General features: G+C 43.9%; 1 protein-coding gene and 1 non-coding gene across 2 annotated transcripts in view; one reads left to right on the forward strand and one right to left on the reverse strand.

Moving 5' to 3' along the window:
- Window positions 1-27,217, reverse strand: part of LOC120928255 (integrin beta-like protein 1) — a 260,592-nt gene that overhangs the window by 65,815 nt on the left and 167,560 nt on the right. The window contains exon 7 of the mRNA XM_040339360.1: window positions 18,359-18,505. Within this exon, the coding sequence (XP_040195294.1) occupies window positions 18,359-18,505 (147 nt within the window). The remainder of the gene's footprint in view (window positions 1-18,358; window positions 18,506-27,217) is intronic.
- LOC120929879 lies at window positions 19,902-20,060 on the forward strand. The gene has a single exon (XR_005747542.1). It is a non-coding gene; the product is annotated as a U1 spliceosomal RNA (small nuclear RNA).

A 27,217-nucleotide genomic window follows, 5' to 3' on the forward strand; every position in this document is an offset into this window, starting at 1 on the left:
AACAGCTATTTTTTGTTTTTGTTTTGGACAGTACATTCTGACAGAAAATGTTTGAAAAAATTATTTTGATCTAAAATGTAAAAAGATTCAGAATCGTAAATCACAAAATAGAAAAGAGATTATGACTGTGTAGACATGATACTTTACCGTGCAGAGCATTTGCCACAAGCCATTATTTCACTTTCCCTGTATATGTCGGCATGTTAAATAAGTAGCACAATTTCACTTGAAAGTAACCTTTCTGAAAACCTCCTTTTGTACAATTTGGCAAACCATTTTAACATGCTAATAGGATGTCATGGGCAGTTCATCTTGTATTATGTGCAGTTATATTTCAGATGTTTTATTTAACTGACTTTCTTGTAGCTAGTGTAAGAGAGTCACTTCTGCAGAATAAAATGTACTCTGCTACAATGCAGACTTCAAACTGAAAAATCGTTTTCATAGTACAGTAACTCATGCTGACTTTCAGTGGCACCATCTCATGTACCATAATTGTGGGAGGATTTGGGGATTACTTAATGTTTTTTTATTTTAATGTCACAATGTACAGTATAAGATTTTCTATCATCTGTGCCCAGTCTTGCCAAATTCGATTCAAATTCGAATTTCGTTCGCGTTTTTTCGAATTTGTTTAAATTCGTTAATTTTGTAATTCGGATGCATACGAATTTCCGAATAATGAAAAATTTGTTCGAATTCGTAACGAAACAAAATGCACATGTCTAACATTGACTTCAATACAGTTTGGCTAAAAATTTGCAAACTGAACGTAGAAAGATTTGTTCATCTCCAACCCTAAACAGCTATTTTTTGTTTTTGTTTTGGACAGTACATTCTGACAGAAAATGTTTGAAAAATTATTTTGATCTAAAATGTAAAAAGATTCAGAATCGTAAATCACAAAATAGAAAAGAGATTATGACTGTGTAGACATGATACTTTACCGTGCAGAGCATTTGCCACAAGCCATTATTTCACTTTCCCTGTATATGTCGGCATGTTAAATAAGTAGCACAATTTCACTTGAAAGTAACCTTTCTGAAAACCTCCTTTTGTACAATTTGGCAAACCATTTTAACATGCTAATAGGATGTCATGGGCAGTTCATCTTGTATTATGTGCAGTTATATTTCAGATGTTTTATTTAACTGACTTTCTTGTAGCTAGTGTAAGAGAGTCACTTCTGCAGAATAAAATGTACTCTGCTACAATGCAGACTTCAAACTGAAAAATCGTTTTCATAGTACAGTGACTTTCAGTGGCACCATCTCATGTACCATAATTGTGGGAGGATTTGGGGATTACTTAATGTTTTTTTATTTTAATGTCACAATGTACAGTATAAGATTTCCTATCATCTGTGCCCAGTCTTGCCACACAGAGTTAATCCAGCTCTGAGCAATCCTCTTTATTGTTCAGTAAAATAAAACAGACTTACAGAGAAAAACCTTAGTCCGTTCCGCCCCCTTGCTGTGAGTGATTATGGTTATTTACATATCTCATACACTAGTCTGGAGACAGGCATTCTTTTTTAATTCCCACCCCCACTCCTTTTCTGAAGTCATGTGGTTACTTTTCTGGATTTTGACTGGATGTTAGTGATCATAGCAGAATTTAGTGTAAGGAATACACAGGAAAAAATGCATGTTGACAAGGGGAGTGTAGAGGAGGGCGGGGAGTCTACTGACATCACGACTCCACCCACAGAGCTCCAGACAACAGACCCACCCACAGAATCTGCAGTTTTTCAGTTCTTATAACAGACAGAGGAGAGACATTTGACAGGTAATAATACATGCAGGAGGCATGTATATCCTTATAGATCAGTACTATGGCAGTAGTTTAGAAAGGATGAGAGTGGGTTTACATCCACTTTAAAGCAGACCTTCAACCTGAAATGAAAGTTTTGTCAGGTTCCTCTTGGGGAGGAATTTTAGGCTGATTTCGGACCATGCCCCTTTAACATGGATGAGACAAAGTAAAGGGACAAATGCCAGGATTACTCGTTTGTAGTGGAGCATAGGCCCAGGAGACTGCATCAAAATGCAGATGCCCTCTACCGAGTCCATTGTTTTATCTCCACTGTTGCCATTACCTCCTTGACGTTGGGGCACGGTGGGGATATGTACAGGACGCCGTGGCTGGGTCCTGGAGGGACGCTATATTTCCCCTCTGTTTGGACTGTGGTCCCTTTAAGGAAACAAAAGGGTTAACTCACCTGTCAGAGGAAGTTGGTTTAAAACAAGACTTGAAGTTGTGGGTGGGTGTGGAGGAGTATAGTGGACAGTGAATAGCTGTGAAAGTGCACGGTAGTGTCCTGCCTGGAAACCTACTAGCGGGGAAAGTTACCTGCGATACAAATTAAAGACTATTTAACTACGGCAGCAGTTCAAAGCGCTGCAAGTCGGTGAGTCTAATATTTATTTATGTTGTTTTTGCTGCTGTGAAGCTATTTAAAGTTCAATAAACCTAATTTTAATTGAAAAGCCTATGCCCTGCAATCTAGCTGGTTCCCCAAACTTTACAGGGTGTAGTCATATTTGTTGCCAGCGGGTTTAGACATTAATGGCTGTGTGTTGGGTTATTTTGAGGGGACAGCAAATGTACACTGTTATACAAGCTGTACACTAAATACTTTACATTGTAGCAAAGTGTAATTTCATCAGTGTTGTCACATGAAAAGGTGTAATAAAATATTTACAAAAATGTGAGGGGTGTACTCACTTTTGTGAGATACTGCGTATATATATATATATATATATATATATATATATATATATATAGCCCCCTCTTACTTTCAGTATGGGCACTACACTAGAGTTAGTGGGGAATGGGAGGGTTTGTTTACTCCCATTCACAATTTGTTGAAATTCGGGCTGTTGTCAATTCAGAACTGTCCTGTAGGTCAGTCTGCGCTCCAGGGGTGCGTTACCACCCCTGGGTGACAGTTGGCGCTAGAGGGGTCCTGACAGACCCACCTTCCCCCAGCAGCCAATCAACTTATTACATGATAAAGACTAAAGAACCATGGACGGAGCAGTAGTTATCCCCTTTTAGGAAGTTGAGAAGCCAAGTAAGAGAATGGGGGAGATAAGAAACTGTTCTGACTCAAATTTTGAATGTCAAAATGTCAGCTTGAGATTTCAAGCTCTGCACAAAACAGACACTTTACAACTATAGAGGTAAAGAGATACAGAAATATGTAAAACACTGCCTAAAGTTCCACCCGCTGGCTCAAAAGCAGAATACAAAAAAAGTAAAAAAATAATGTGCAATATTTGATATTCACCTAACGGAAAAGAAAATTAAAAAATATTTGATAAGAGAGAAAAAAAAGAAAGGAAAGAATGACTTTCTATTTAAGAAACAAAATTATATTGTTCATGGAAAAACACCTCTTTTTGGCTTCTTTACTGTAATTCATTTCCCTACCTTATCTACAGGTATAGATAAACTCCTCTATAGGTCTACAATGGTGTTTCTCATTTTACCATTTATGCTAGTAGGCATGTCATTAGATGGTTCAGTGCATACTGTTTAGTATAGTAAATGGGATTTTATGATAATTTGCATAGTTAATGAGTTAATTGCCCAAAGGATTCGGAAGTGAATTACACTGCCCATAATGGACAGTCATTATCAATTTTTATCATAATTATTTCAACCAGTATTAACTCTATTATCTTTTATTTATATAAACCATAATCACTAGAAATTAGCAGAAGTAAAATTTTATAACTGAAATGGCTGTAAAAGTTTGAATTCACGTGTACAGTAAAAAGGCAAGAGTTATAGATATTGTCTGTTTGCACCAACTGCATTGGGGCCATTGCTAGAATTGTTAAAGACCTAGGGCAGTGATGGCGAACCTTGGCACCCCAGATGTTTTGGAACTACATTTCCCATGATGCTCAACTACACTGCAGAGTGCATGAGCATCATGGGAAATGTAGTTCAAAAACATCTGGGGTGCCAAGGTTCGCCATCACTGACCTAGGGCCACCCTATGTAATACACAGCACAGCCTTTGGCATGTGCGGCCGGGAGTAAGAACTGGTTTGTCCAGCCTTATGTTGGTGGTCAGAGTAGTTGCTCTTTAACCACTGGGCACTTAAACCCCCTTCCTAACCAGACCAATTTTCATCTTTCGGCAGAGATGTATTATGGCCTAGGCCGACAAGGCCCAGGCCTAGGGCAGCACTTTGCGGGGGGCGGCGAAAAGGCGCCCCCTCCTCCCGCACAGAGAGCCGCACAGCTGAATCCTGGAGTTCAGTGCCGAAACGTGCAGTTGCACTGAACTCCAGGATTCAGCTGTGCGGATCTCCGTGCGGGAGGAGGGGGGTTCGCGGGGTGGGGGGCGCTTTTTCGCCACCCCCCGCAAAGTGGCGCGGTCACCCAGGACATCTGCCGCCCAGGGTCCCGCAGCGTCATTCGGCTTTACAGTGCAGCCGTCCCTCTCTCTCCACTGACTGCAATACACAGTCACTCTTCGGCTCCTCCCCCCCTCTTGGCTCAATGTTCCTGTGTAAACAGCCAGGAGGAGGGGCCAAGGAGAGACACAACTGAGAGAGCCATGCTGCTGGTATGTGGGACAACTTCAGTGAGAGAAAGAGAGAGGACACAGTAAACAGGAGGGAAGGAGGGGGGGGGCAGGCAGATACGAGGTGACCTAATGAAGTGATGGGAGAGGAGAGGGTGGTATGGGGATATGTGCTGGGGAGTGATTTGAGAGGGAAGATGATGTGCTAGTGGGGAGTCTGATCCCCCCCCCACTAGCACATATTTTCTTCCCTCTCGAATCACTCCCCAGCACATATCTCCATACCACCCTCTCGCCCCCTGTGCTCATCCCACCCTGTCCCCCTGTTCTCATCCCACCCTGTCCCTCTGTTCTCATGCCACCCTGTCCCCCTGTGCTCATCCCACCCTGTCCCCCTGTGCTCATCCCACCCTGTCCCCCCGTCCTCATCCCACCATGTCTCCCTGTGCTCATCCCACCCTGTCCCCCTGTCCTCATCCCACCCTGTCCCCCTGTCCTCATCCCACCCTGTCCCCCTGTCCTCATCCCACCCTGTCCCCCTGTCCTCATCCCACCCTGTCCCCCTGTGCTCATCCCACCCTGTCCTCATCCCAGCCTGTCCCCCCATCCTCATCCCACCCTGTCTCCCTGTGCTCATCCCACCCTGTCCCTCTGTGCTCATCCCACCCTGTCCCCCTGTCCTCATCCCACCCTGTCCCCCTGTCCTCATCCCACCCTGTCCCCCTGTGCTCATCCCACCATGTCCCCCTGTGCTCATCCCACCCTGTCCCCCTGTGCTCATCCCACCCTGTCCCCCTGTGCTCATTGCACCCTTTCCCCCTTTCCTCATCCCACCCTGTCCCTCTGTGCTCATCCCACCCTGTCCCCCTGTCCTCATCCCACCCTGTCCCCCTGTCCTCATCCCACTGCGTCCCTCTGTCCTCATCCCATGAAAATGACAGGACGGGTCTTAAAAAGGAAGGGGTGCGTCATATATAAAGTAGGGGGTGCGCACGTTTTTTCCAGGCCTAGGGCAGCACAAAACCTAAATACACCCCTGGCTTTCGGTGCTCTCACAATTTGAATGACAATTACTCAGTCATGCAACACTGTACCCATATGAAATTGTTGTCCTTTTTTTCCAAAAATAGAGCATTATTTTGGTGGTATTTAATCACAAATTTATTTTTATTTTTTGCGCTATAAAAGAAAAAAAGACTGAAAATTTGGTTAAAAGATGAAATTTTCTTTGTTTCTGTTATAAAATTTAGCAAATTAGTATTTTTTCTTCATAAATTTTGGACAAAATTTATACTGATACATATCTTTGGTAAAAATAACCCAAATTGGTGTATATTATTTGGTCTTTGTGAAAGTTATAGAGTCCACAAGCTATGGTGCCAATATCTGAAAATTTATCACACCTGAAGTACTGACGGCCTATCTAATTTCTTGAGACCCTAACATGCCAGGAAAGTACAAATACCCCCCCAGTAGACATTCCAATGTATTTAGTAAGAGGCATGGTGAATTTTTTGAAGTTGTATTTTTTTTCCACAATTCTTTGCAAAATCAATTTTTTGTTTAGCATATTAGCAGGTTATTTCTTACACACAGCATATGCATACCACAAATTACACCCCAAAACACATTCTGCTATTCCTCTCGAGTATGGCAATACCACATATGTGAGACTTTTACACAGCATGGCCACATACAGAGGCCCAACATGCAAGGAGCACCATCAGGCGTTCTGGAGCATAAATTGCACATCCAATTTCCTGACTACCTATTAGGCCCCGTACACACGTCCGAGAAACTCGACGGGCAAAACACATAGTTTTGCTCGTCGAGTTCCTTGTGAAGCCGCCGAGGATCTCGGCGAGCCAAGTTTCCTCATTGACTAACGAGGAAATAGAGAACATGGTCTCTATTTTGCTTGACGAGTTCCAGAATACGGCTCCGATCGAGTTTCTGGCTGAATTCTGCCGAAAAACTCGGTCGTGTGTACGGGGCCTTACACTTTTGAAGGCCCTGGAGCACCAGGACAATGGAAACTGGGTATTACCGAGTATGGCTGGGTAGGCCGAGTATAGCTGGGTATGGCCAAGCATGGCCGAGTATGGCTGGGTATCACTGAGTATGGCCGGGTACGGCTGGGTATCACTGAGTATGCCAGGGTATGGCTGAGTATGGCTGGGTATCACTGAGAATGGTCGGGTACAGCTGGGTATCACAGAGTATGCCTGGGTATGGCTGGGTATCACCGAGTATGGCTGGGTATCACTGAGTATGGCCAGGAACAGCTGGGTATCATCGAGTATGCCTGGGTATGAGAGATAGAGTTACCGCTCCAGACGAGTGTATGGAAACAATCCGTGTCCTCTCAGAAAAGCCCAGGTCCCGGCAATGCACATTCGATGCCGTCGCCGCCATCTTGCTACACCCTACACTATGCCTTGTATGCTACCGCGCATGCATCAAAGGCTTATCGAGCATGCATGGGTTTACCTTCGGACAGGTAAGCATACAGACAACCGGTTTTCTCGGTAGGAAACACTCTGCCGGGAATCCCGACGAGAAAATAGAGAGCCAGGTTTCCTGATGGGAAAACTGATAGGGAGCATACACACGGCCGGGATTCCCAGCCAAATGCTCTCCTGGCAGTTTTCCTGCCGGGAAAACTGGTCGTGTGTACGAGGCTTGAGTGTTGGGCTGGATTGTGTTAATTGGTGTCCAGCACAACACAATGATAGCCTCCTCTTTTCCCAAGGACTAGGTACACTCATGGTTGACATTATAATATACCACAGTACATGCACAAAGTACAGGGGGAGCATGTAGGGCGGAATAATGAAAAAAAAAAAAAACTCCAGCTCTCAGAAGTGCTAATGGGATCTAATTGCAGATTTGTGCAAAGTATAGTTCTTTTTGACTGTGACTCTCAGATAAAAGTATATGTATCCTGTAAGAGACAAAAAACACCTCTTGTAGAACAAGCAATAAATTATTTTCTTTCTTAAGTCTCGTCTCAAGGATTACATTTGCCACTATAAGTAAGACACAAGCTGCAATAGCTATAGCAGGTTAAATCAAACTTCAGCCGTACTTAAAGCAATTCAGACAAGGGCAGTAAGTGTAAAATAGTTCCTAAAGTCTAAAACTGTAATCCATTCTCAGTCCTAACAAAAGCTGACGGCATGGGGGAAAAACTGTCTGGAGTAGCTATTCCACTAAAATGATAAGGTCAGGATATTTCTGGACACATAAGATTGGAAACATGGTTGGCTACAACACAAAGGGATAATGCCATGGGAAAAAAATGTTCCCAAATGTATTATTGTAGAATCATAATAGTTGTAAACTTAATTGCTACAGCAACACAAAGGGCTATATTTATAAAGTGGTAAATGTGACTTGTGCCAAACTTTTACTGGTTTGTAAATCAATCACTGTGATTTAAAATACAGGCACCGGCCGTGGCAGCTGGTGCTCAAAATTTTTGGGGGGGCACAAGCAAACTGAAAAAAAATCCAATCAATTGCAGCCACTGTGCCAAATGCAGCTACTGTGCCTTCAAACGCAGCCACACTGTACCCATAAATTGTTGCCACTGTGCCATCAATGGTTGGTTGGAACTCTGTGTAGATCTCACTGATCTATGCGAATCACGTTAGGCCGTAGTCTCGCGAGACTACGGCCCCGAGCCTCACGTCTAGCTCCCCTTGTGGTGGGGAATATCTCCCCTCATCTAACTTCTGTCACTCACACCTAGCTGGTGGGGAATTCCTCCCCTCCCCTGCTTCTGTCACTCCTTCACCTTCAGTTACATTAACATCAGTTCTTGTTCTGGGAATTTATTCCCCTGTAGTCTATTCTACATATAATGAATATATTAATACATAAATAAATAAATAAATAATACATTTAAATAATTATACGAATGAATAAATTATTGACTTATTAAATAAAAATAAATAAATCAAGGAACATAAATGTCTATAAATAAATAATTTATACAATCTATATGATTGAATAAATAAATAAATATATAAATATATATATAATAAACAAATTTAAAATATAAACTATTAAACTATACTTTATATATAATTGAATAATTAAATACATATATATATAAATAAACAAATTATAACAATAATTGAATGAATTATAGAAATTACTATACAAGTTATAGTACATAACTTCCGTATCTTCCTGTGCTGCACGGCCGTGCTGTCCGCAGACAGCTGACTCTTCTCCTGTGGCTGGCGACAGATCCTTTACTCCCTACTGGTGCCACTGAAGTGGTGGACGCAGCCCTGGAAGGCCCTACCTACCTCAGTGCTGCACTGGTTCCTGAACTGGTCGGTAGGTCCATCCAGACTACCAGGGCATCGGTTGTTCCAACCCACATGCACCCCTATGTCCGGATCTCCCGGCAAGGATATAACGCCCCTGAGTAGGGCATGGCGTCCCGTATGCGCCGTCACATTAATGTGGCCTCCGTCTCCCCGGCAGGGGAAGTAATTAACATGCCCCAGGCAGTACCCTCCCAGGACTGCCGACCCATTGACTCCCCGACTGGGGAAGTAAATAACATACCCCAGGCAGTACCCTCCCAGGACTGCCGACCCTCTGACTCCCCGGCAGGGGAAGTACATAACATGCCCCAGGCAGTACCTTCCCAGGACTGCCGACCCACGGACTCCCCGGCAGGGGAAGTAAATAACATGCCCCAGGCAGTACCCTCCCGGGCCTGCCGACCCACTGCCTTCCCAGACTCCAATCGACCCCCGAGCCTCGGGGAGATGCACATGCAGAGGCAGCGATCCGCTAGACGGACTGAGCCAGACTCCTCGTGGACTCTTCCAGAGTCGTCCGCGGAGTACGAGGCGGCTAACACCTTTGAGTCTGAGGATGAAAATGATGATGATAATGATGATGATTATGTGAGCAGTGGGCACATGGCGCTCCATGACGACGCCAACCCTAGGTCCCAGGGTAAAACCTTATTGGACTCTTGTGGAGTACCATTTTCGATCAGGAGGTGATTGGCCACCCACACTCCGGTGACTGGGCACCTCTACCTGAGGTGATCCAATGGATCGAATGCTGGACCCGGAGATCGATCGGTACGCTAACCGGACAAGTTGAGGGTGGAATACTCACCCTTCCATTACCAAATACAGTGGTGCTCACTCCAGAGGTGGATCCCATAATCATTCAGTATTCCAGGAAGGGAATAGAGAGGGCCTTTGGGACCTCACAGTACTGGGTCTTAGATCTCTGGACCTATCACCTAACCCTACGCCTTAGTGAGCAGGCTACCGCCTCTGTAAGCCGGTTGACCTAGCACAATGGGATCACGCTAATTGATATCTTTAAGACGGTAGGACAAATGGAGTTATATTACCTGGCGTATACCTTGTTCACCATCCCATTCGGTTTTTCAACCCTAAACACCGTCCTAATGGACAACAGGTTGCTAGACCTTGGACCAAACAGCCGATAGTAGAGATGGACCCGCTCTTTTTGAACTTCCTCAACAACATCTTCCCGATCAGGAAGAAGAAAGGCGGTTTTTCGTCCGGTGGGAGCTTGAGAAATCTCACCAACTTACTGCCCTGTGGAACAAGGGTGAGGTTGAACATCTACTTGAACGACCTACTTCTAATGGCTGGTTCCCCTCGCCTAGCGAGCGAACACGCCTCCTGGATGGTCGGATCGCTTTGCGATCTGGGACTCCTCATAGATCACGAACACCTATTATCTCCCCATTTCAGGAGATAGAGTTTTTGGGGTTCTTGGTGGACACCAACCGAGCGACCCTTCGGCTACCCATACCCAATTAGCCGCCATCCGCAAAGACATCAGTATCATGCTGGGCAGCAGCGGGTGTCCTTACGCGGACTGACTCGCTTAGTCGGCCTGTTCCCGGTGTCAATCCAGGCCACTCTCCAGCCCCTCTTCACTGTCGAACCCTCCAGAGACTCGAGACTCTACATCTTCCCTGGGGGCTTCGCTATACAAACTAAGTGAAGCCATGGTGGACCTACGGTAGTGGTTACGTCATGCCGTCAAACGGAACGGCGAGACATTTTCAACTCCTCACCGGATTTCGTCATAGGGTCGGATACCAGCCGCCTCGGCTGGGGTGCTCGGTGCAGTCCCTCGTCCTCCGGTAGGACGTGGTCCGCAGAGAACCCTCGGCTGCACATCAACACGTGCACCCCTGACGGCCTTTTTTGCCATCGGAAGTCTGTTGCCACGCACGTCCATCTGCTGTGTGCTATTGCGTTCGGACAACGTACCCGCAGTCCGGTACGTCGATCGCTTGGTGGGCCCCTGATCCAGAATCCTAGCGGATCTAGTAAGACTTCGGGCACTTCTGCCTGGAATGCAACATCGTCCCGATTGCGGGATATGCCACAGACTATCCCTATAGGGTGGCAGATTGGATTCTCGTTACCTGACCGATTCCAACGATTGGCGAACGCTCCGGTCAGGGTCCCTGATCCTCGCTCACTTCGCGGATCCTTCTCTATGGACCTGTTCGTTCCCCGTATCAACCACCAGTTTCCGCGCTCTTACAACCGGAGGCCGGATCCGGAGGCGCACCATGTGGACGCCCTCCACCAAATGTGGTCACAGGGGACACATTACGCGTTCCGACGCAGCCGACGCAGCCATGGTTTCCCCTCCTTCTGAGGATGACGGTGGAACTCCCCAGGTTGTTTCCTCATTCCCCCCACCTCCTCGCTGGTCCAAACGGGGATCTGCACCCTCTACTCACGAAGCACATCCTACCTCTCCTCACATGGTTAGTATCGGGGTTCCGGTCGCAGACTACGACCTTTCGGGAACAGCTAGGGATTCCCTGCCTTGGACTGGGCCCCGGGACTAGATCGGCATCTCGATCTACCTGGGGACTCTGGGTTACTTGGTGTGATCAACGACGGGTCGACCCCGTTCAAGCGCCAGGGTCTGTAATAGCCAATTATCGGGCGGACTCTTTGGATCCGTTGGTGTGTCAATTTTGAAGGCGTTAAGTTTAAATCGCCCAATGTACCAGCACACTTGGGATTTTTCCAAGGTCATGATCATGTTCTCGGGCTGGGGGACGTTGACACTCTGTTTTGAGGTTACTGTCTTTCGAGCTTACTGTCTTCTTGTGTCTGATTTCCATCATCGTGGGTCAGACGTCAAGGCTTTGGACATATCCAGACGTCATTCCTCGCCTCAGACACTCAAGTCTTTTTCCGTCGTGCGTTGGACCAGACGGTACTTCGATCGGTTTTTCTACCCGTTCTTCCCCGCACATCCACAACTGTATGTGGTCCGCTGTCTACAGACTTATATGTCCTTGACAGCCTCGCTGCGATCTTCGCAAGTCTTTCAACTCCTCATTTCCTACGTTAATCCTCTCTTCCCGGTTTCCTCTGTGACTTACTATAGCGGCGGACTGTTGTCAGCGACCGCTTTTCCGCCAATCCCGCTTTGAACAGGAGGTACACATATCTATGTCAGTGTTGTGGATTATTTTGATTGTTATTGGTCATATGCATTGTTATAGCTTTGAACTTGCATAAGATATGAGCCTCCTGTCTGATGTATAATTCGAGATTTTCCTAGCTTGTGACGGAAAATATTAATTATATGAAGACAGGAGGCGAGTATCTTCCCTCCCAACCCAACCCTGTCACGAGGTTGTCTCTTTCTCGTTCTAGACTGATGAACCACGCACCCTGCAAGTCGGAGGCTGGTACGCCCCGGGAGTTCGTTTTCACTATCCCCGTTGGAATTGCTGTCCGTTTTTTGTCCGATCCATGGGTTTAGTTCACCGCAGATGGAGGTTCCTACTGTGTTCCAGATCCGGAGTCGGGATGCCGTTGACGGAATCCGTTGGTCCATGTTCCGGAGGACAACTGACCGGTCGGCTCCGAATGGTTTGGGTTTCCTATAGTCCCCGTTGGGATGAAGCTGGTCCGGATGAAGTTGGTCCGTGTTGGCCTTGTCCTTCGTTTCCTCCAGATTCGGATGTTGTGTTCCGGTCGGAAGGTTCCTGGCAGCCGCGGAGATGTCTAATTGGACTTTCGGTTCCTGTTTACACTAATTCGCATGAAGAAAGAGGAATAGGTTACCTCAGACAGTCCCTTATATAGGCTACGGTCTGGGAGGGGCTACACTGGCCCAGGGACTGCTGGGAAGGGTAGTTCTTTGAATTTTTTAAGTTACAATAAATGTTTACTGTATTTCTGCTATGGGCATTATTAAAGAAAGATAATGCATAAGATACTCGCCTCCTGTCTTCATATAATTAATATTTTCCGTCACAAGCTAGGAAAATCTCGAATTACAACTAAGCTGATCTTGCAGACCCGACGTGATGATTTTAAATATTTTAGGTCATGCATACATACAATAAAATATTAACAGGCACAGTGACTGCAATGTGACAAGCTGCCAGGAAGAAAAGGTAATAGCCTTAGCCTCAGGTGTTGAAAAGGATTAACTGACAATTAACACAGATGAATAGGTCTTCTTGTGAGGAACTTTATAGATTTAGAAGCACTTATAATTTGTATGCCATAAATAAGCTAAAACAAAGTGGCAGATGCATTCCTCAATGCTTCTTGGTTTACTCCTTTATGTAATATGAATTCTACCAGGTACTGTGTATTGCCCTATGAGCTTTAAGCCTCGTACACACAATTTTTCGATGGGAATTGTGTGATGACAGGCTGTTGTCGGAAAATCCGTCCGTTTGTATGCTCCATCAGACAATTGTCAGATTTTCCGCCAACAAATGTTGAATAGCATGCTTTAAAATTGTCTGCCAACAAATGTGTGTTTTCGGATTATCAGATTGTGTGCATGGGGCTTTAGGAAGTAACAACTCTACAGCTGCAAGGTCAAAGGTTTCCCAACCATGACCCAAATCAGTGTTTCTCAACCTTTTTTTTAGTCAGGGCACCCTTTAGGCCCTGTTCACATGTCACAATTTGGGATTGCGAGTAGAATCATTGTGTCGTGGTAATCTCAGCACAACGCCAAAAACAGGATTGCATTGCAATCGCGGTAAACCGTGCCTTCACAAATCGCGTAAAGCTTGTGGTCCAAAAAGGAGCAGTTGCTTCTTTTCAAGACCCTGATGAGCCTGTTTTGTAATTGTGTATTGTACGTGCATTTCTTTTGAGATTAAACATAGTATCTGACATATTGGTGGCGCTTCCCTTTTTTGTTTCCTTGGCTTCTTTTCAAGGGACAAACGTGCATATGAGACACCCAGAATCTCGTAAAAATCACATGCAAAATCGTGTGGCGGGAATGCTCATTCTCGCTATGTGATAATGTCTTAAAAGTATGCAAAACTTTGAGGCATCCCAGTCTAAAAAAAAGCAGCCTCACTAGATTGGAAAACCCGTCCTGACTGTACATAAAAAACAAATAGTGCAGCGCTAAATAAATCAATCAAAATGACAAGATTGATAGAGTGACGTATGAAACAAATGAAGGTTTATTACAATAAAACAGCAGTCATACAAAAAATAACAGCAATAAAAGTGATCACATAAATGAAGAGATAAAATCAGTATAAGGTGCTGTGACGCGTTTTGGCTCAGAAAGCCGTCACCAGGGGCATATCACTGCACCCCCATACTGCTGGCTTTTATGAGAGAAATGTAAGCCGAACCCGCCCCACAAAGGGGTAGGGCCAAACAGGAAGTGATGTAATGAACTTCCTTAGTTTATAAACACAAATATTTTGGTTAAAAATATACATGTCATTCATACTGGTACATAAAACTTAATACCTGATGTGCTCAAAGGCAAATATATAGTCTAGCATTACCAACACGAGATCATACATATAATACCATAAGAAAAACACACACAAGTGTGTCATTTGGGTCACATGTACAGAAACTTCCACAATCCACCAAACAATATATAATGGAATGTTCGATAGGACCATTTACCGTATAATACTATATGTAGGATCAACACTACCTATCATAACCCGGTCAATGAGTATACTAGGCTTAATGGACGAAGTTATCAGCCTCTCAGTGCAGATGGTTAAGTCATCTCACTAGTAGCAGTGTGCCCTATATCCATGGAGGAGCTGGTAAGCGTGGGGAATCCTCACACAGGAAGTCCCCACACAGGGGACACCCTGCAAGCTCAAAAATTCCCATGTGGGAAACGCCCTGCATCACTCCCTGCGGTGCCACGGGATATTGTACAGTATCTGCCTATCACTGATAATAGGATGGCTTTAATCTCCATCTTGGAGATGAGAAAATGGGGGTAGAAAAACAAAGGGAGAATATAGAAAATAACCACCCATCATGTGTGACTGAAAAAATGTATTAATTAAACAATGGCCTGGCACATATTCCCTGATGACTCAACTTATTAGATATTAAATGATTGCAAATGTTCGTGCTGAATATGCACCCCTCCCACCCAGAAGGAGGGATAAATAAACGTTAAAAAACACAAACACAAACATTTGCCCCATTCATTCCAAATGAATAGAATGGTGTGATCATATTTATTGCTGTAATTTTTTGTATGACTTGTTTTATTCTAATAAACCTTCAGTGTTTTTTTTGACCTGCACCATTTGGAGCACTCTTTTGTTTATTTATTATTTTTTGGAGTTTACACGAACTGGTCCACATCCAGCTTGTAGCAGCACGTCTATTGGTCTGTCGCTTCAGCCCTCAAGATCCATCTCATAGGAGCCACCGAGACTGCATCGCTTACCTAGGAGACCTTGCCACATCGTCTCAGGTCTTTGAGGACCACAAGCTCATCAGACCCACTGTTTTATAAACAGATGAGTCCACAACACAGGGTTAAGCCTCGTACACACGATAGGTTAACCAGAGGACAACGATCTGAAGGACCGTTGTCATAGGTTAACCGATGAAGCTGACTGATGGTCCGTCACGCCTACACACCATAGGTTAAATAACCGATCGTATCAGAACGTGGTGACGTAAAACACAACGACGTGCTGAAAAAAACGAAGCATGCGTCGACTTGGGTCTGAGCATGCATGGATTTTTAACCGATGGTTGTGCATATTGGTTTTGACCTATCGGTTACCAATCCATTAGTTACATTTTAAAGCAAGTTGGCTTTTTTTAACCGAAGGTTAAATAACCTATGGGGCCCACACACGATCGGTTTTGACCGATGAAAACGGTCCATCAGACCGTTATCCTCTGGTTAACCTATCGTGTGTACGAGGCTTAAGAGTATTTTATCCTCTCTTTGTGTGAAGTAACCGTGATTCCCTTTGGCTATCGGCCATTCCACATCCAGTGTTCCTACTCGGAAGGAGTTTGTTTCCACAACATGTGGTCAACACACATATATGGACTTCCTCATTATTGTATTCCATTGTGATTATTTCACTTAGTCATTTGTTTCATACGTCACTCTATCAATCTTGTCATTTTGATTGATTTATTTAGTGCTGCACTATTTGTTTTTTATCCTTGATACACTTTGGGCTAGATTCACGTAGATCGGCGCATTTTTACGGCGGCGTAGGGTATCGTATTTACGCTACGCCGCCTTAAGTCAGAGAGGCAAGTGCTGTATTCACAAAGCAGTTGCCTTCTAACTTACGGCGGCGTAGCGTAAATGGGGCCGGCGTAAGCGCGCCTAATTCAAATGAGGATGAGGGGGGCGTGTTTTATGTAAATGATTGGTGACCCGACGTGATTGACGTTTTTTACGAACGGCGCATGCGCCATCCGTGTACATCTCCCAGTGTGCATTGCTCCAAAGTACGCCGCAAGGACGTATTGGTTTCGACGTGAACATAAATTACGTCCAGCCCCATTCACAGACGACTTACGCAAACTACGTAAAATTTTCCAATTTCGACACGGGAACGACGGCCATACTTAACATTGGCTAGGCCACCTAGGGGGCAGCTTTATCTTTACGCTGCGTACCTCTTACGGAAACGGCGTATCTTTACTGCGACGGGCAAGCGTACGTTCGTGAATCGGCGTATCTAGTCATTTACCGTATTTACCGGGGTATAGCGCGCTCCCGCGTATAGAGCGCACCCCTACACTTGACTCGGATTCCTGTGAAAAGATTTTTTGTACTTACAGTTTTGGTGTCTTCCGCGGCGTCCATCGGCGGCCTCGTCGGGTCCGGCGTCCGTCTGCGGCTTCGAGTGTCCTCTTCGTCGGGTCCGGCATCCTTCTGCGGCGTCCTCGTGTCCTCCCCGCTCATTTCCCACGCCGAGTTTGAATACTGCTCCAACATATACTGAGCGCAGTACACTCGTGTATCGTCGGGCAGGCTCGGCTACTCTCGTGGTGACTTCCTGTACGTCCGGGACGTCAACGAGAGAGGCGCCGAAACTGCCCGAAGATACACGAGTGTACTGCGCTCGGTATATGCCGGCGCAGTATTCAAATTCAGCGCGGGAAAGCGGGTATCGGCGTATACCGCGCACCCACGATTTTGCCCTGACATATTCTACGCCGAAATCAATGGAAGCGCCACCTAGCGGCCAACGGAAAAATTGCACCCTAAGATACGACGGCGCAGGCCGTCGTATCTTAGCTAGGTTTTAGTGTATCTCAGTTTGAGCATACACTTAAACTTACGACGGGCTTAGATTCCGAGTTACGTCGGCGTATCTACTCATACGCCGGCGTAACTCTTTGTGAATCCAGCCCGTAGTTTGTTGGAGTGCTGGCAGCTTTTTTAATTCATTTTCATTTTTTACACGTGGGTTTAGCACAGTTTTTTCCTTTATTTCACATTTCTATTTTCTGACTGTACATAGTGCAGGGGTCAGGAGTAAACGTTACATACAGACATATATACACACCCATACATATAAATATACACATACCCATCCCCTGTCCCTCTCTGTAAGCACTGGGGTCACATTAGCTGAGTGAGGGAAGGATAGAAACTGAAGGAGAAGAGAAACATTGGAATACTAGTCAATGCCAATGTGCAAAGGTGTATTTGCTTGGGAAGAATGAATTACCTCTAATGTTGGGCATCCCACGTGTGTGGATGTTACTGTAGTATGTAAAACCATTGGTTTCCTTTTTTACAATTTACAATGGGATGCCTGAAGATTGTGCAACATTTTTAAAGGTTGCCTTGCTGAAAAAAGGTTGAAAACCACTGGCATATACACACACATTCGGATAGATACACACATATACAAAACATACACTCACACACATACATACACTCACAAACATACATTTAGCCTTTTCAAAACCACAGATTTTCTGTAAATGGCTGACCCAGATGTCTTTCAAGTTAACGTTCGCCCCCTGCACTGCCAGGTGACATTTTTGTTTATACAGTACTAAATAGTGGAGGTTAGGAGACAAAGCAGGTCAGGACTCTGAAAGCAACCTCCCCTCACCCTCTTGCCCCAACCCTAGACTTGATTGGCACATACTGTAAATGCTCTGCCCATTGCTGTTGCCCTTATCGAGTTCCCACTCTATGCTGACACACAGTTTAGGGCTTCTCTGCTTCTACTTTCTAACCCGGAAGCTGCTGCACCCCTGACAAACCCAGATGGCACCCCATGGTGCCATTGCACCCCAGTTGAGAAAGACTGACTTAAACGTACATAATAAACAGTCACCAATTTTGTCAGCTTCAATTTTATTCACTGTAGTGGTCTTTATTGTGTCTCAATGAATGGAAAATATTTGGAAATAAAAATAACATTTAATAATACTGCTTTAAGGTGCGTGTGTATGCGTGTGTATATTATATATAGATACCATCTAGTAAACATAAGTCACAGCCACTCACCTCGTCCAGAACATGGTTGAGAAGAGCTTCCCTGGCATTTTTTCTTGCTTTCATCTATCGACAGAGCACAGGACCGTGGGTGTTCACATTTCCTTCCAGTCCATCCTTCTTTGCAATCACATCGCCCACAGTTACATTGCCCATGACCTGTACAGGTAATCACAAACTTCAATCAATGCCTACTCTAAGCAAACAAAGACAAAAATGTTTGAAATGTCACACTGATATATAAAGTAATGTCATGCTGATTCATAAAATAGAACTTCACTGTCAAACTTTAAAGGTTCATGCATAGATTTTGATAAACTTTTTAAGCCAGAAATGACAACATGGGAGAGTCAAAAAGAAATACAAGCATTTACCTGTAACCTGGTTTATCTTGAGAAATAAAGCTGTTTGCATCTGTTATTATTGTACTGTCATGAACCTTGTTTAAAAAAATCTCCCAGCCTAAACATTTTGCCTTGTTTCTCTACTGTTCAGTAACTGCTATATATATGCTAAATGCTTGCACTATGTTTGGATAGGAGTTCTTCCACTGTCTTTGTTCTGTGATCAATGGCAACTATTCAAAGTCTAATGAATCATAGGCAGCTAGAGTGGCAGTAACCAAAAATAGTTTATACCTATAGTTTATTTATCAGTTCTTGTCTGGTTAGGATGAACTACAAGGCATTGTAGCTGTGTGCAGTACACAGAGAGCTTGCAACAGAGAAGTACTGTGTGTGCATACAAATCAGGAATGCGGGCTGCTCAAGTGCTTCTATTCCATCTAAAGATTAAATACGATTTTTAATTTTAAAGAATCTCATATTTAGACCTATATAGATTAAAAATGTGCATGAAGACACTACTACATATATATATATATATATATATATATATATATATATATATATATATATATATATATATATATATATATATATATATATATATATATATATATATATATATATATATATATTTATCTGAGTAGTTAGTAGGGTCTTCATGCATAGTTTTAATGTATTTTATAGTAGTGTTTTAAGCACCAATAAATAGTAAAGTGCCTAAACTGAAGGTATGAAAATGTACTGGTTGAACAACAAATCAACTTAAAAAGGTGGTAAACTCCACTTCTTTATGCATACCTACAGATAAGCTTATAATAAGGCTTACCTGTAGGTACAATTAATATCTCCTAAACGTGCGTTGTTTAGGAGATATTTACTTTAGCAGCAGCTGGTGATGTCACCAGCGCAGCAGCTGGTGATGTAGCACAGTGACATCATCAGTGTATGACCTTTCTTCCTTGCCAGTGCATTATTATGGAACATGGACAGGCTCCAAGGCCAGCACATGAAATGTTTGCAGCAGAATTATTACTCTCACTCACGGCAATATCTCACATGTGATGCAAACACTGTTTACATATGTGGGCATGAAATACGTATGCTCTCACTATTGCGTGTGAGCATGCAGGGATGTGGCGCTTTAATGATTTTTAAACTGTCCCTTTACATTCTTTGTGATAGCAATAAAAGTTTAAACATCCCTTGTGATACTTACCTGGCAGGGGAGACACCATGATCATGAAGGCGGTTCTCCCAGGGCGAGGCACGGCTATTGCACACTCTAGGCCGTGCTGATCGTGGTTGTCTTCCCTGCCGCTTCTCGGCCTTTTGGCTGGGACTGGGTGTGGTATCTGTCCTTATCAGTTGTCAGCGGAGCGCTGAAGCACCTCCTACATGGGGAGGGTGGATGCAATCCAATGACGTCATTGCACCTGGAAGGATGGTTTCAGCAGGGACTACGCCGTGCTGCCCGACAGAATACTGGGGGCCGGCCCATGGTTGAGTCTGAGCCATCTGGAAGGGTGCTCCTGGTGAGGATGGGTGCTGTGCTTGGTCTTGGTCTTTTTGCCGAGTTCTAGTCTGGCCTTCTGGCTGGCTGGTGTAAGTGCTATCTCTGTCGGCGATCCGGTTGGAGGAGCTGGTAATGCCCTGTGGTGGGACAGGGCAGAGCCATGCAAATCCGCTGGGTTGACGGAGGGTCTGGAGGGGCTAGTATTGGTGGAGGCTGCTAACTGGAGCGGCAGTTCTCCCCAAGAAAACCTTGAAGGGCTCTCTAGCTGACGGGGGTGGAGGGCTGCACTGGCCAGTCGGGGGGTCGGATATGGAACGAAAAGCCTATGGTGCATGTGCCCCTGGAGTGGCAGTCCAGGGGTATCTGAAGATCACTGTGTGTGAGGGACACATTGATTGAAGGATACCACGGTCACTGCACCAGATACACGCTTTTTTTAGCACCTGCCTCCTGGGCCGGGCCTTTTGGCTAGGACCGGAGGAATTTTTTATTCCTGGCCGGAGGGCCTGGTCATTGTTTCACCACAATGGCCACTTCTTTCACTCTCCTCTCCACTATCCCTTCCCCCACTTTATTTTATTTAAGCCTGTGTTTGTCACTTTTTTGTCTTTTTTTGTTGTGCACGTTTTGTCTCACTGTGTGATTAGTAGGGTGCGGGTCCTCGGGCCAGCCCTGAACGTCTTGGGAGTGGGTGGACATGGCCTTCTGGCTTAGTTCGCCTGCTCTCATGGGGTCTCCCTTCGGGGGAGCCCCACCTAGTACTGGGAGGGTTCTGTTTCGGCAGTCCCTCCGAGGAAGTTGGGTCCGTGTCGGCTTCGGTTGCTCGGACCACAGTACCTCAGTCCCCGTCTGGAGCCTAACGCCCCGGGGGATCAGGGTTATGGGTCCCTCTTCACAGGAGGACCACTTGACGTTGCACCCGTCTGCACGTTTTTGTGAACACTCTTTATGTGTGTGCACATTTTTTCTGCACCGGGTGGAGTTTTTTTGGGTGTGTTCACACGCCATAGGCTTTTCAAAAAAAAAAAAAAAAATCCCTTGTGATAACAATACAGAATGGCAGGTCCTCTTTATGGAGAGATCTGGGGTCTAAAAGACCCCAAATCTACCCTTAAAAGAAAAAGATCAATTGTTTTTATCTTTTGCTTTAAGAGAAAAAAAATGTGGCACGAGAACCGGAAGTGACGTTGCTCTGGTCCTCCAAGGGCATTGGAGATGAGCATGGCCATCTTGTCATCGTTCATCGTTCATCGTTCATCTCTATGGGAAAATACTGGCGATGCCGGATGGTTCCCAGGCTCACGATTGGTACGTAAGCCTGGGAACCACCGGGATGTGACTAGAGGGGAGGGGGGGAGGGGGCACACCTTTCCCACCGCTTCTAAAAGTTATCCTTATATAAAAGCCATACTCCCAAGGGAAAAAGGATATACCGGGATCTAGCTGCAGCAAATTCCCAGTTAGGCGGTTGGCAAGTGGATAAAGAAATTGTTTATTTTTTAAATGGAATGTATTTTATTATTTGTGTGTGAGTGTGTATATGCTCAAATGCATGCACAATGTATATGTGTGTAACAGTGTTTTTCAACCGGGGAGCCCTTTGGGTCCCCTAGGGGTGCTTCAAGCACGAGACCCAATTAACCTTGGATGAACGATGAATAGGGGGGGACTCCCATGGGGAAATCTGTAGTGATGAAGGACTCTGATGTAATGGGGAGACTCTAATATGATAGGGGGGTATTATGATGTGATGAGGGGCTTTCATGGATAGGAGGGGCTACTGACTTTTTGATTGGGAGACTCTGTGGTGATGGGTAGCCTCTGATGTATAGGGGTGACTTTATTGTGATGGGTGGTCGTGTAGGGGACCTCTGACATAATGTGGGGGGATCTTCCACATGAAGGAGGGACTCTGATGTCATGGAGGAACCAGGATGGAGGAGAAGTTAATTTAATGAAGGTGGCTGGTGCATGCTGCTGGTATAATAATGATTAGGATCACACATTCCAGCATTTTCTACAAGGACTGACATGATTGACAGTATTTATGGGGTCCTGCCAGCCACTCACATTCAATCAGTGCTATTCTAATGAAACACTGCAATGAAGCCAGTATTTAATATTTGTTTTCCATGAGGCATTGCTTAATATGTCATGTACAGAGATACCTTATTTATATGAAATGTACAGACTGCTTGTCCCTGTAAGGCATTAGAGAGGTCCAAAGCCTTACTCAACGTCTCATTAGGACATATTGTAATCCAGCTTTGCAACTACCTATCTTAATGGAACCTAAATGCCTCAAATTGTGTACCTGTATTATACAATCTTTGGTTCCATTTGCTTCTCAGAAGAACCGACATAAAAACTGGGAACGGTAAGTTTATTAATATTTTCTAGGTTGCAGCTGCATCTATGACCCAATTCATTAAGGCAACACAAAGAACACTGATGATTTGCAAAGTGCAACATTTATGAGCATCCAATCAGAAATAATCTTTCACAGATGTGACTATAGTAAACTAAAATATGAGTGATTGCTATGAATTGCTACATCTTGCCTCGCTAAATAATCTCCATAAAGTAACACCAAAGGTTGCCAGTCAAAGCTTTCACCTTATTTCGCTTCCTCAGAAAAAATGACTACGGGTCTGTCATTACAGACTGCCGAATGAAATATAAATTAATAATGTGCATCAAGCATTTACTCAATATTAATGACACATTACCTAACTCCTACTATGGACATGTTATGTGTGCAAAGTATTCACAGCATTTTTTCTAGGGTATTTCCTGCTTGCGAGTTTTTAAACTACATCTGAAGTGATTTTGAATAATGATTAAAACGTGCAATAAAAGATAGCCCTTTGATAATGGCCTCCTGTAATTGCTTTCCATGGCTCTGCTGATGTGATGTGACAGCTCAAGTCTTGGTCTTGCTGTCCAGTGACGTCAGCAGCATAACACAAAGTAATTACCGCCCTGTTATCAATTCCTTGACATTCATTTCCATCAATGATGGTCTTTTTTATCCCAACCCTCTGCCAGCTGATTAATTTTTGCATGTGTGAAAAAAGTATACATAAGAAAAGGCTTTAGTGAACATAAAATATTCAGTATATAATAATAGTATAGAAACCTCTACACACTACTAAGGTTAAACAGCATTGTAACTAAAATTGTAAATAAAAAATCTTAAAGAGCTTAAAAATATATGCCTGACAACCTAATTAAAAAATGACATAGTAGATCCCTGCATGGGCCAAATTACCAAAAGAAAACATGCTGTTATGTTACATACAGTATAATGACACCACTACAAGAAAACTGTGACATTTTAGGCACTGTTGCTATTTAGCAGACGGTGCTGTACATTTAAAGGTTATCAACATGTTTCTGAAGTCTAGCCTGTTACCTGACTGCAGGCCATTTTTGGCGATACAACACTGCGTCGCTTTAACTAAAAAATTGCGCGGTCGTACGCCGCTGTACCCAAACAAAATTGATGCTCTTTTTCCCCCAAAAATAGAGATTTATTTTGGTGGTATTTGATCACCTCTGTGGTTTTTATTTTTTTACGCTATAAACAAAAAAAGACTGACAAAAAAGAACAATATTTTTTTCTTACTGCTATAATACATATCCCAAAAAATATATATAGAAAAAGAAATGTATTCATCCGTTTAGGGCAATGTGAATTTTTAGTAAAAAAAAATCGCAACAAGCGTATATTGCAAAAGATTTGGCGTCTTCAAAATAGGAGTAAGATTTAGAGACTTTTCATATTTTTTTTATTGTTTTACTAGTAATGGTGGGGGTCATTGATTTTTAGTGGGGTTGCAACATTGCGGCGGACAAATCTGATCCTAAGTGACACTTTTTGGTGACCAGTGACACCAATGCACTGATTACTGTATAAATGGCAGTGGCAGGGCAAGGGTTAACACTAGGGGGTGATTAAGGGGTTAAGTGTTCCCTATAGAGGTGTTTCTAACTGTCAAGGGGGACAAACTGACTGGGAGTAGAGAGAGATCGCTGTTCCTGATCACTAGGAACAGCTGATCTCTCTCTCCTCCCCTATGAGAACAGGGATTCCGCCTTGATTACATAGGCAGATCCTCGTTCTGCCTCTCTTTACTGCGATCGTGGGTGGCCGGTGGATATCAAGTCCACCAGACTCGCGCTCTAAGTACCACAAGCACAGACCAACATACAGGTACAATCCTTTGTGCAGCCGAGCCGCCTTGCCGTGGAATATATGCTATGATATGATATTGTACAAATTACATTGAAACAAATATCAATATAGTCATTGTTTTGTTTTTGGAACTTGTAAGCTGTTAATCACAGTGCAAGGGTCTCATGACCGCTGTCCTAAATACAGTGCCTTGAAACAGTATTCATTCCACATTTTGTCATGTTACAACCAAAAATGTACATGTATTTTATTGGGATTTTATGTGATAGACCAACATAGAGTGGCACATAATTCTGAAGTGGAAGGAAAATAAATGAATTGTTTTGAAAAATGTTTACAAATAAATTTGTGAAAAGTGTGGTGTGTATTTGTATTCAGCCCCCCTGAGTCAATATTTTGTATAACCACCTTTCGCTGCAATTAGAGCTACAAGTCATTTTGGGTTTGTCTCTAACACCTTTGCATATCCAGAGAGTGACATTTTTGTCCATTCTTCTTTGCAAAATAGCTCAAACTCTGTCGGCTTGGATGGAGAGCGCCTGTGAACAGCAATTTTCCAGTCTTCCCACAGATTCTCAATTGGATTTAGGTCTGGACTTGGACTGGGCCATTCTAACACACATGCTTTGATCAAAATCATTCCATTGTAGCTCTGGCTGTATGTTTAGAGTCGTTGTCCTGCTGGAAGGTGAACCTCTGCCCCAGTCTCAAGTCTTTTGCAGGTTTTCTTCTAAGATTGCCCTGTATTTGACTCCATCCATCTTCCCATCAACTCTGACCAGCTTCCCTGTCCCTGCTGAAGAAAAGCATCCCCACAACATAATGCTTCCATCACCATGTTTCAAGGTAGGGATGGTGTGTTCAGGGTGATGCGCAGTGTTAGTTTTCCACCACACACAGCGTTTTTCTTTTAGGCTAAAAAGATAAATTTTGGTCTCATTTCACCTTCTTCCACATGTTTGCTGTGTCCTCCACATGGCTTCTCGCAAACTGCAAACAGGACTTGAATGAATGACTTGTATAGCGCTACACATGCAAACTGAATCGCCTCTAGGCGCTTTTTGCAGCCAGTGTCTTCCTGGCTGGTGCGGTCATTTACCCTGTAGGATCTCGACACGCTTGGGATACACAGTCGTATAAATATATTCTGGGCCAATTTGGACAGGATCCAATTAACCTACCAGCATGTCTTTGGAGTGTGGAAGGAAACCAGAGTACCTGGAGGAAACCCAAGCAGACACAGGGAGAACATGCAAACTCCAGGCAGATGGTGTTGTGGTCGGGATTTGAACAAGTGACATTTTTGCTGCTAGGTGAAAGTGCTAACCACTACACCACTGTGCTGCCGCTTGTTATGTCATTCTTTTAACAATGGCTTTTTTTCTTGCCACTCTTCCATAAAAGCCAGATTTGTGGAGTGCAATACTAGTAGTTGTCCTGTGGACAGATTCTCCCACCTGAGCTGTTGATCTCTGCAGCTCCTCCAGAGTTACCATGGGCCTCTTGGCTGCTCCTCTGATTAATGTGCTTCTTGCCCAGCCTGTCAGTTTAGGTGGACGGTCATGTCTTGGTAGGTTTGCAGTTGTGCCATACTCTTTCCATTTTCGGATAATGAATTGAACAGTGCTCCATGAGATGTTCAAAGCTTGGGATATGTTTTTATAACCTAACCCTGCTTTAAACTTCTCCACAACTTCATCCCTGACCTGTCTGGTGTGTTCCTTGGCCTTCATAATGCTGTTTGTTCACTAAAGCCTCATACACACAATCCGATTGTTGGTAGGGGATTGTCTGATGACAGACTGTTGGCTTAAAATCCAACCGTTAATACGCTCTTTCAGACAATTGTTGTCCAACTTTCAGCCAACAAATGTTGGATGGTAGTAAATAGTAATTTTTCGACGGACAACAGCCTGTTGTCAGATTTTCGTATCGTCTGTACAAAAGTCCAAAGTACAAACACGCATGCTCAGAATCGATGTGCACCAAACACGACATTAGCAGAAGGTGCCCAAAGGGTGACCCTCAAGAGCTGAAATTCCACGTAATACGTGACTACATTCGTGTTTGTTGGCTGACAATTGTGTGCCGTTAGTATGCAAGTGTGTACGAGGCTTAAGGTTGTTAGCCTTCATGAGGCTGTTTGTTCACTAACCTCTGAGGGCATCACAGAACAGCTGTATGTATACTGAGATTAAATTACACACATTTGGACTCTATTTACTAATTTGGTGGCTTCTGAAGGCAATTGGTTCCACTAGATTTTAGTTAGGGGGTATCAGAGTAAAGGGGGCTGAATACAAATGCAGGCTACACTTTTCAAATATTTATTTGTAAAAAAAAAATGAAACCCCTTTATCATTTTCTTTCTACTTCACAAGTATGTGTCACTTTGTGTTGGTCTATTACATAAAATCCCAATAAAATACATTCAGGTTTTTGGTTGTAACATGACAAAATGTGGAAAATTTCAAGGGGTATGAATACTTTTTCAAGGCACTGTATGACTGCTGTATTATAAAAGGTAGTGATGAACTGACAATTTGAATGAAAAGCACTGACAATTTCAGCACATACACAGGGTGCAAAAATGTTAGTTTTTTTTAGATGTACATTTTTATCACTTCTTTTAGACTCCAGATGGATACCTGCAGTGTTGCTCAATTAACTCTACAGGAAGCAATATTCCTGTTAATTTAATTTCTTTAAACTATGAATAGTTTAAAAGCTTGCTGTTGTTATTGAAAGCGCAATTCTGTAAAGTAAAATTCATGGTTAAAGCGGAGGTCCACCCCAATTTTTTTTTTGTAAAG

This window comes from Rana temporaria, chromosome 2 (genome assembly GCF_905171775.1).
Source record: "Rana temporaria chromosome 2, aRanTem1.1, whole genome shotgun sequence".
Taxonomy (NCBI): domain Eukaryota; kingdom Metazoa; phylum Chordata; class Amphibia; order Anura; family Ranidae; genus Rana; species Rana temporaria.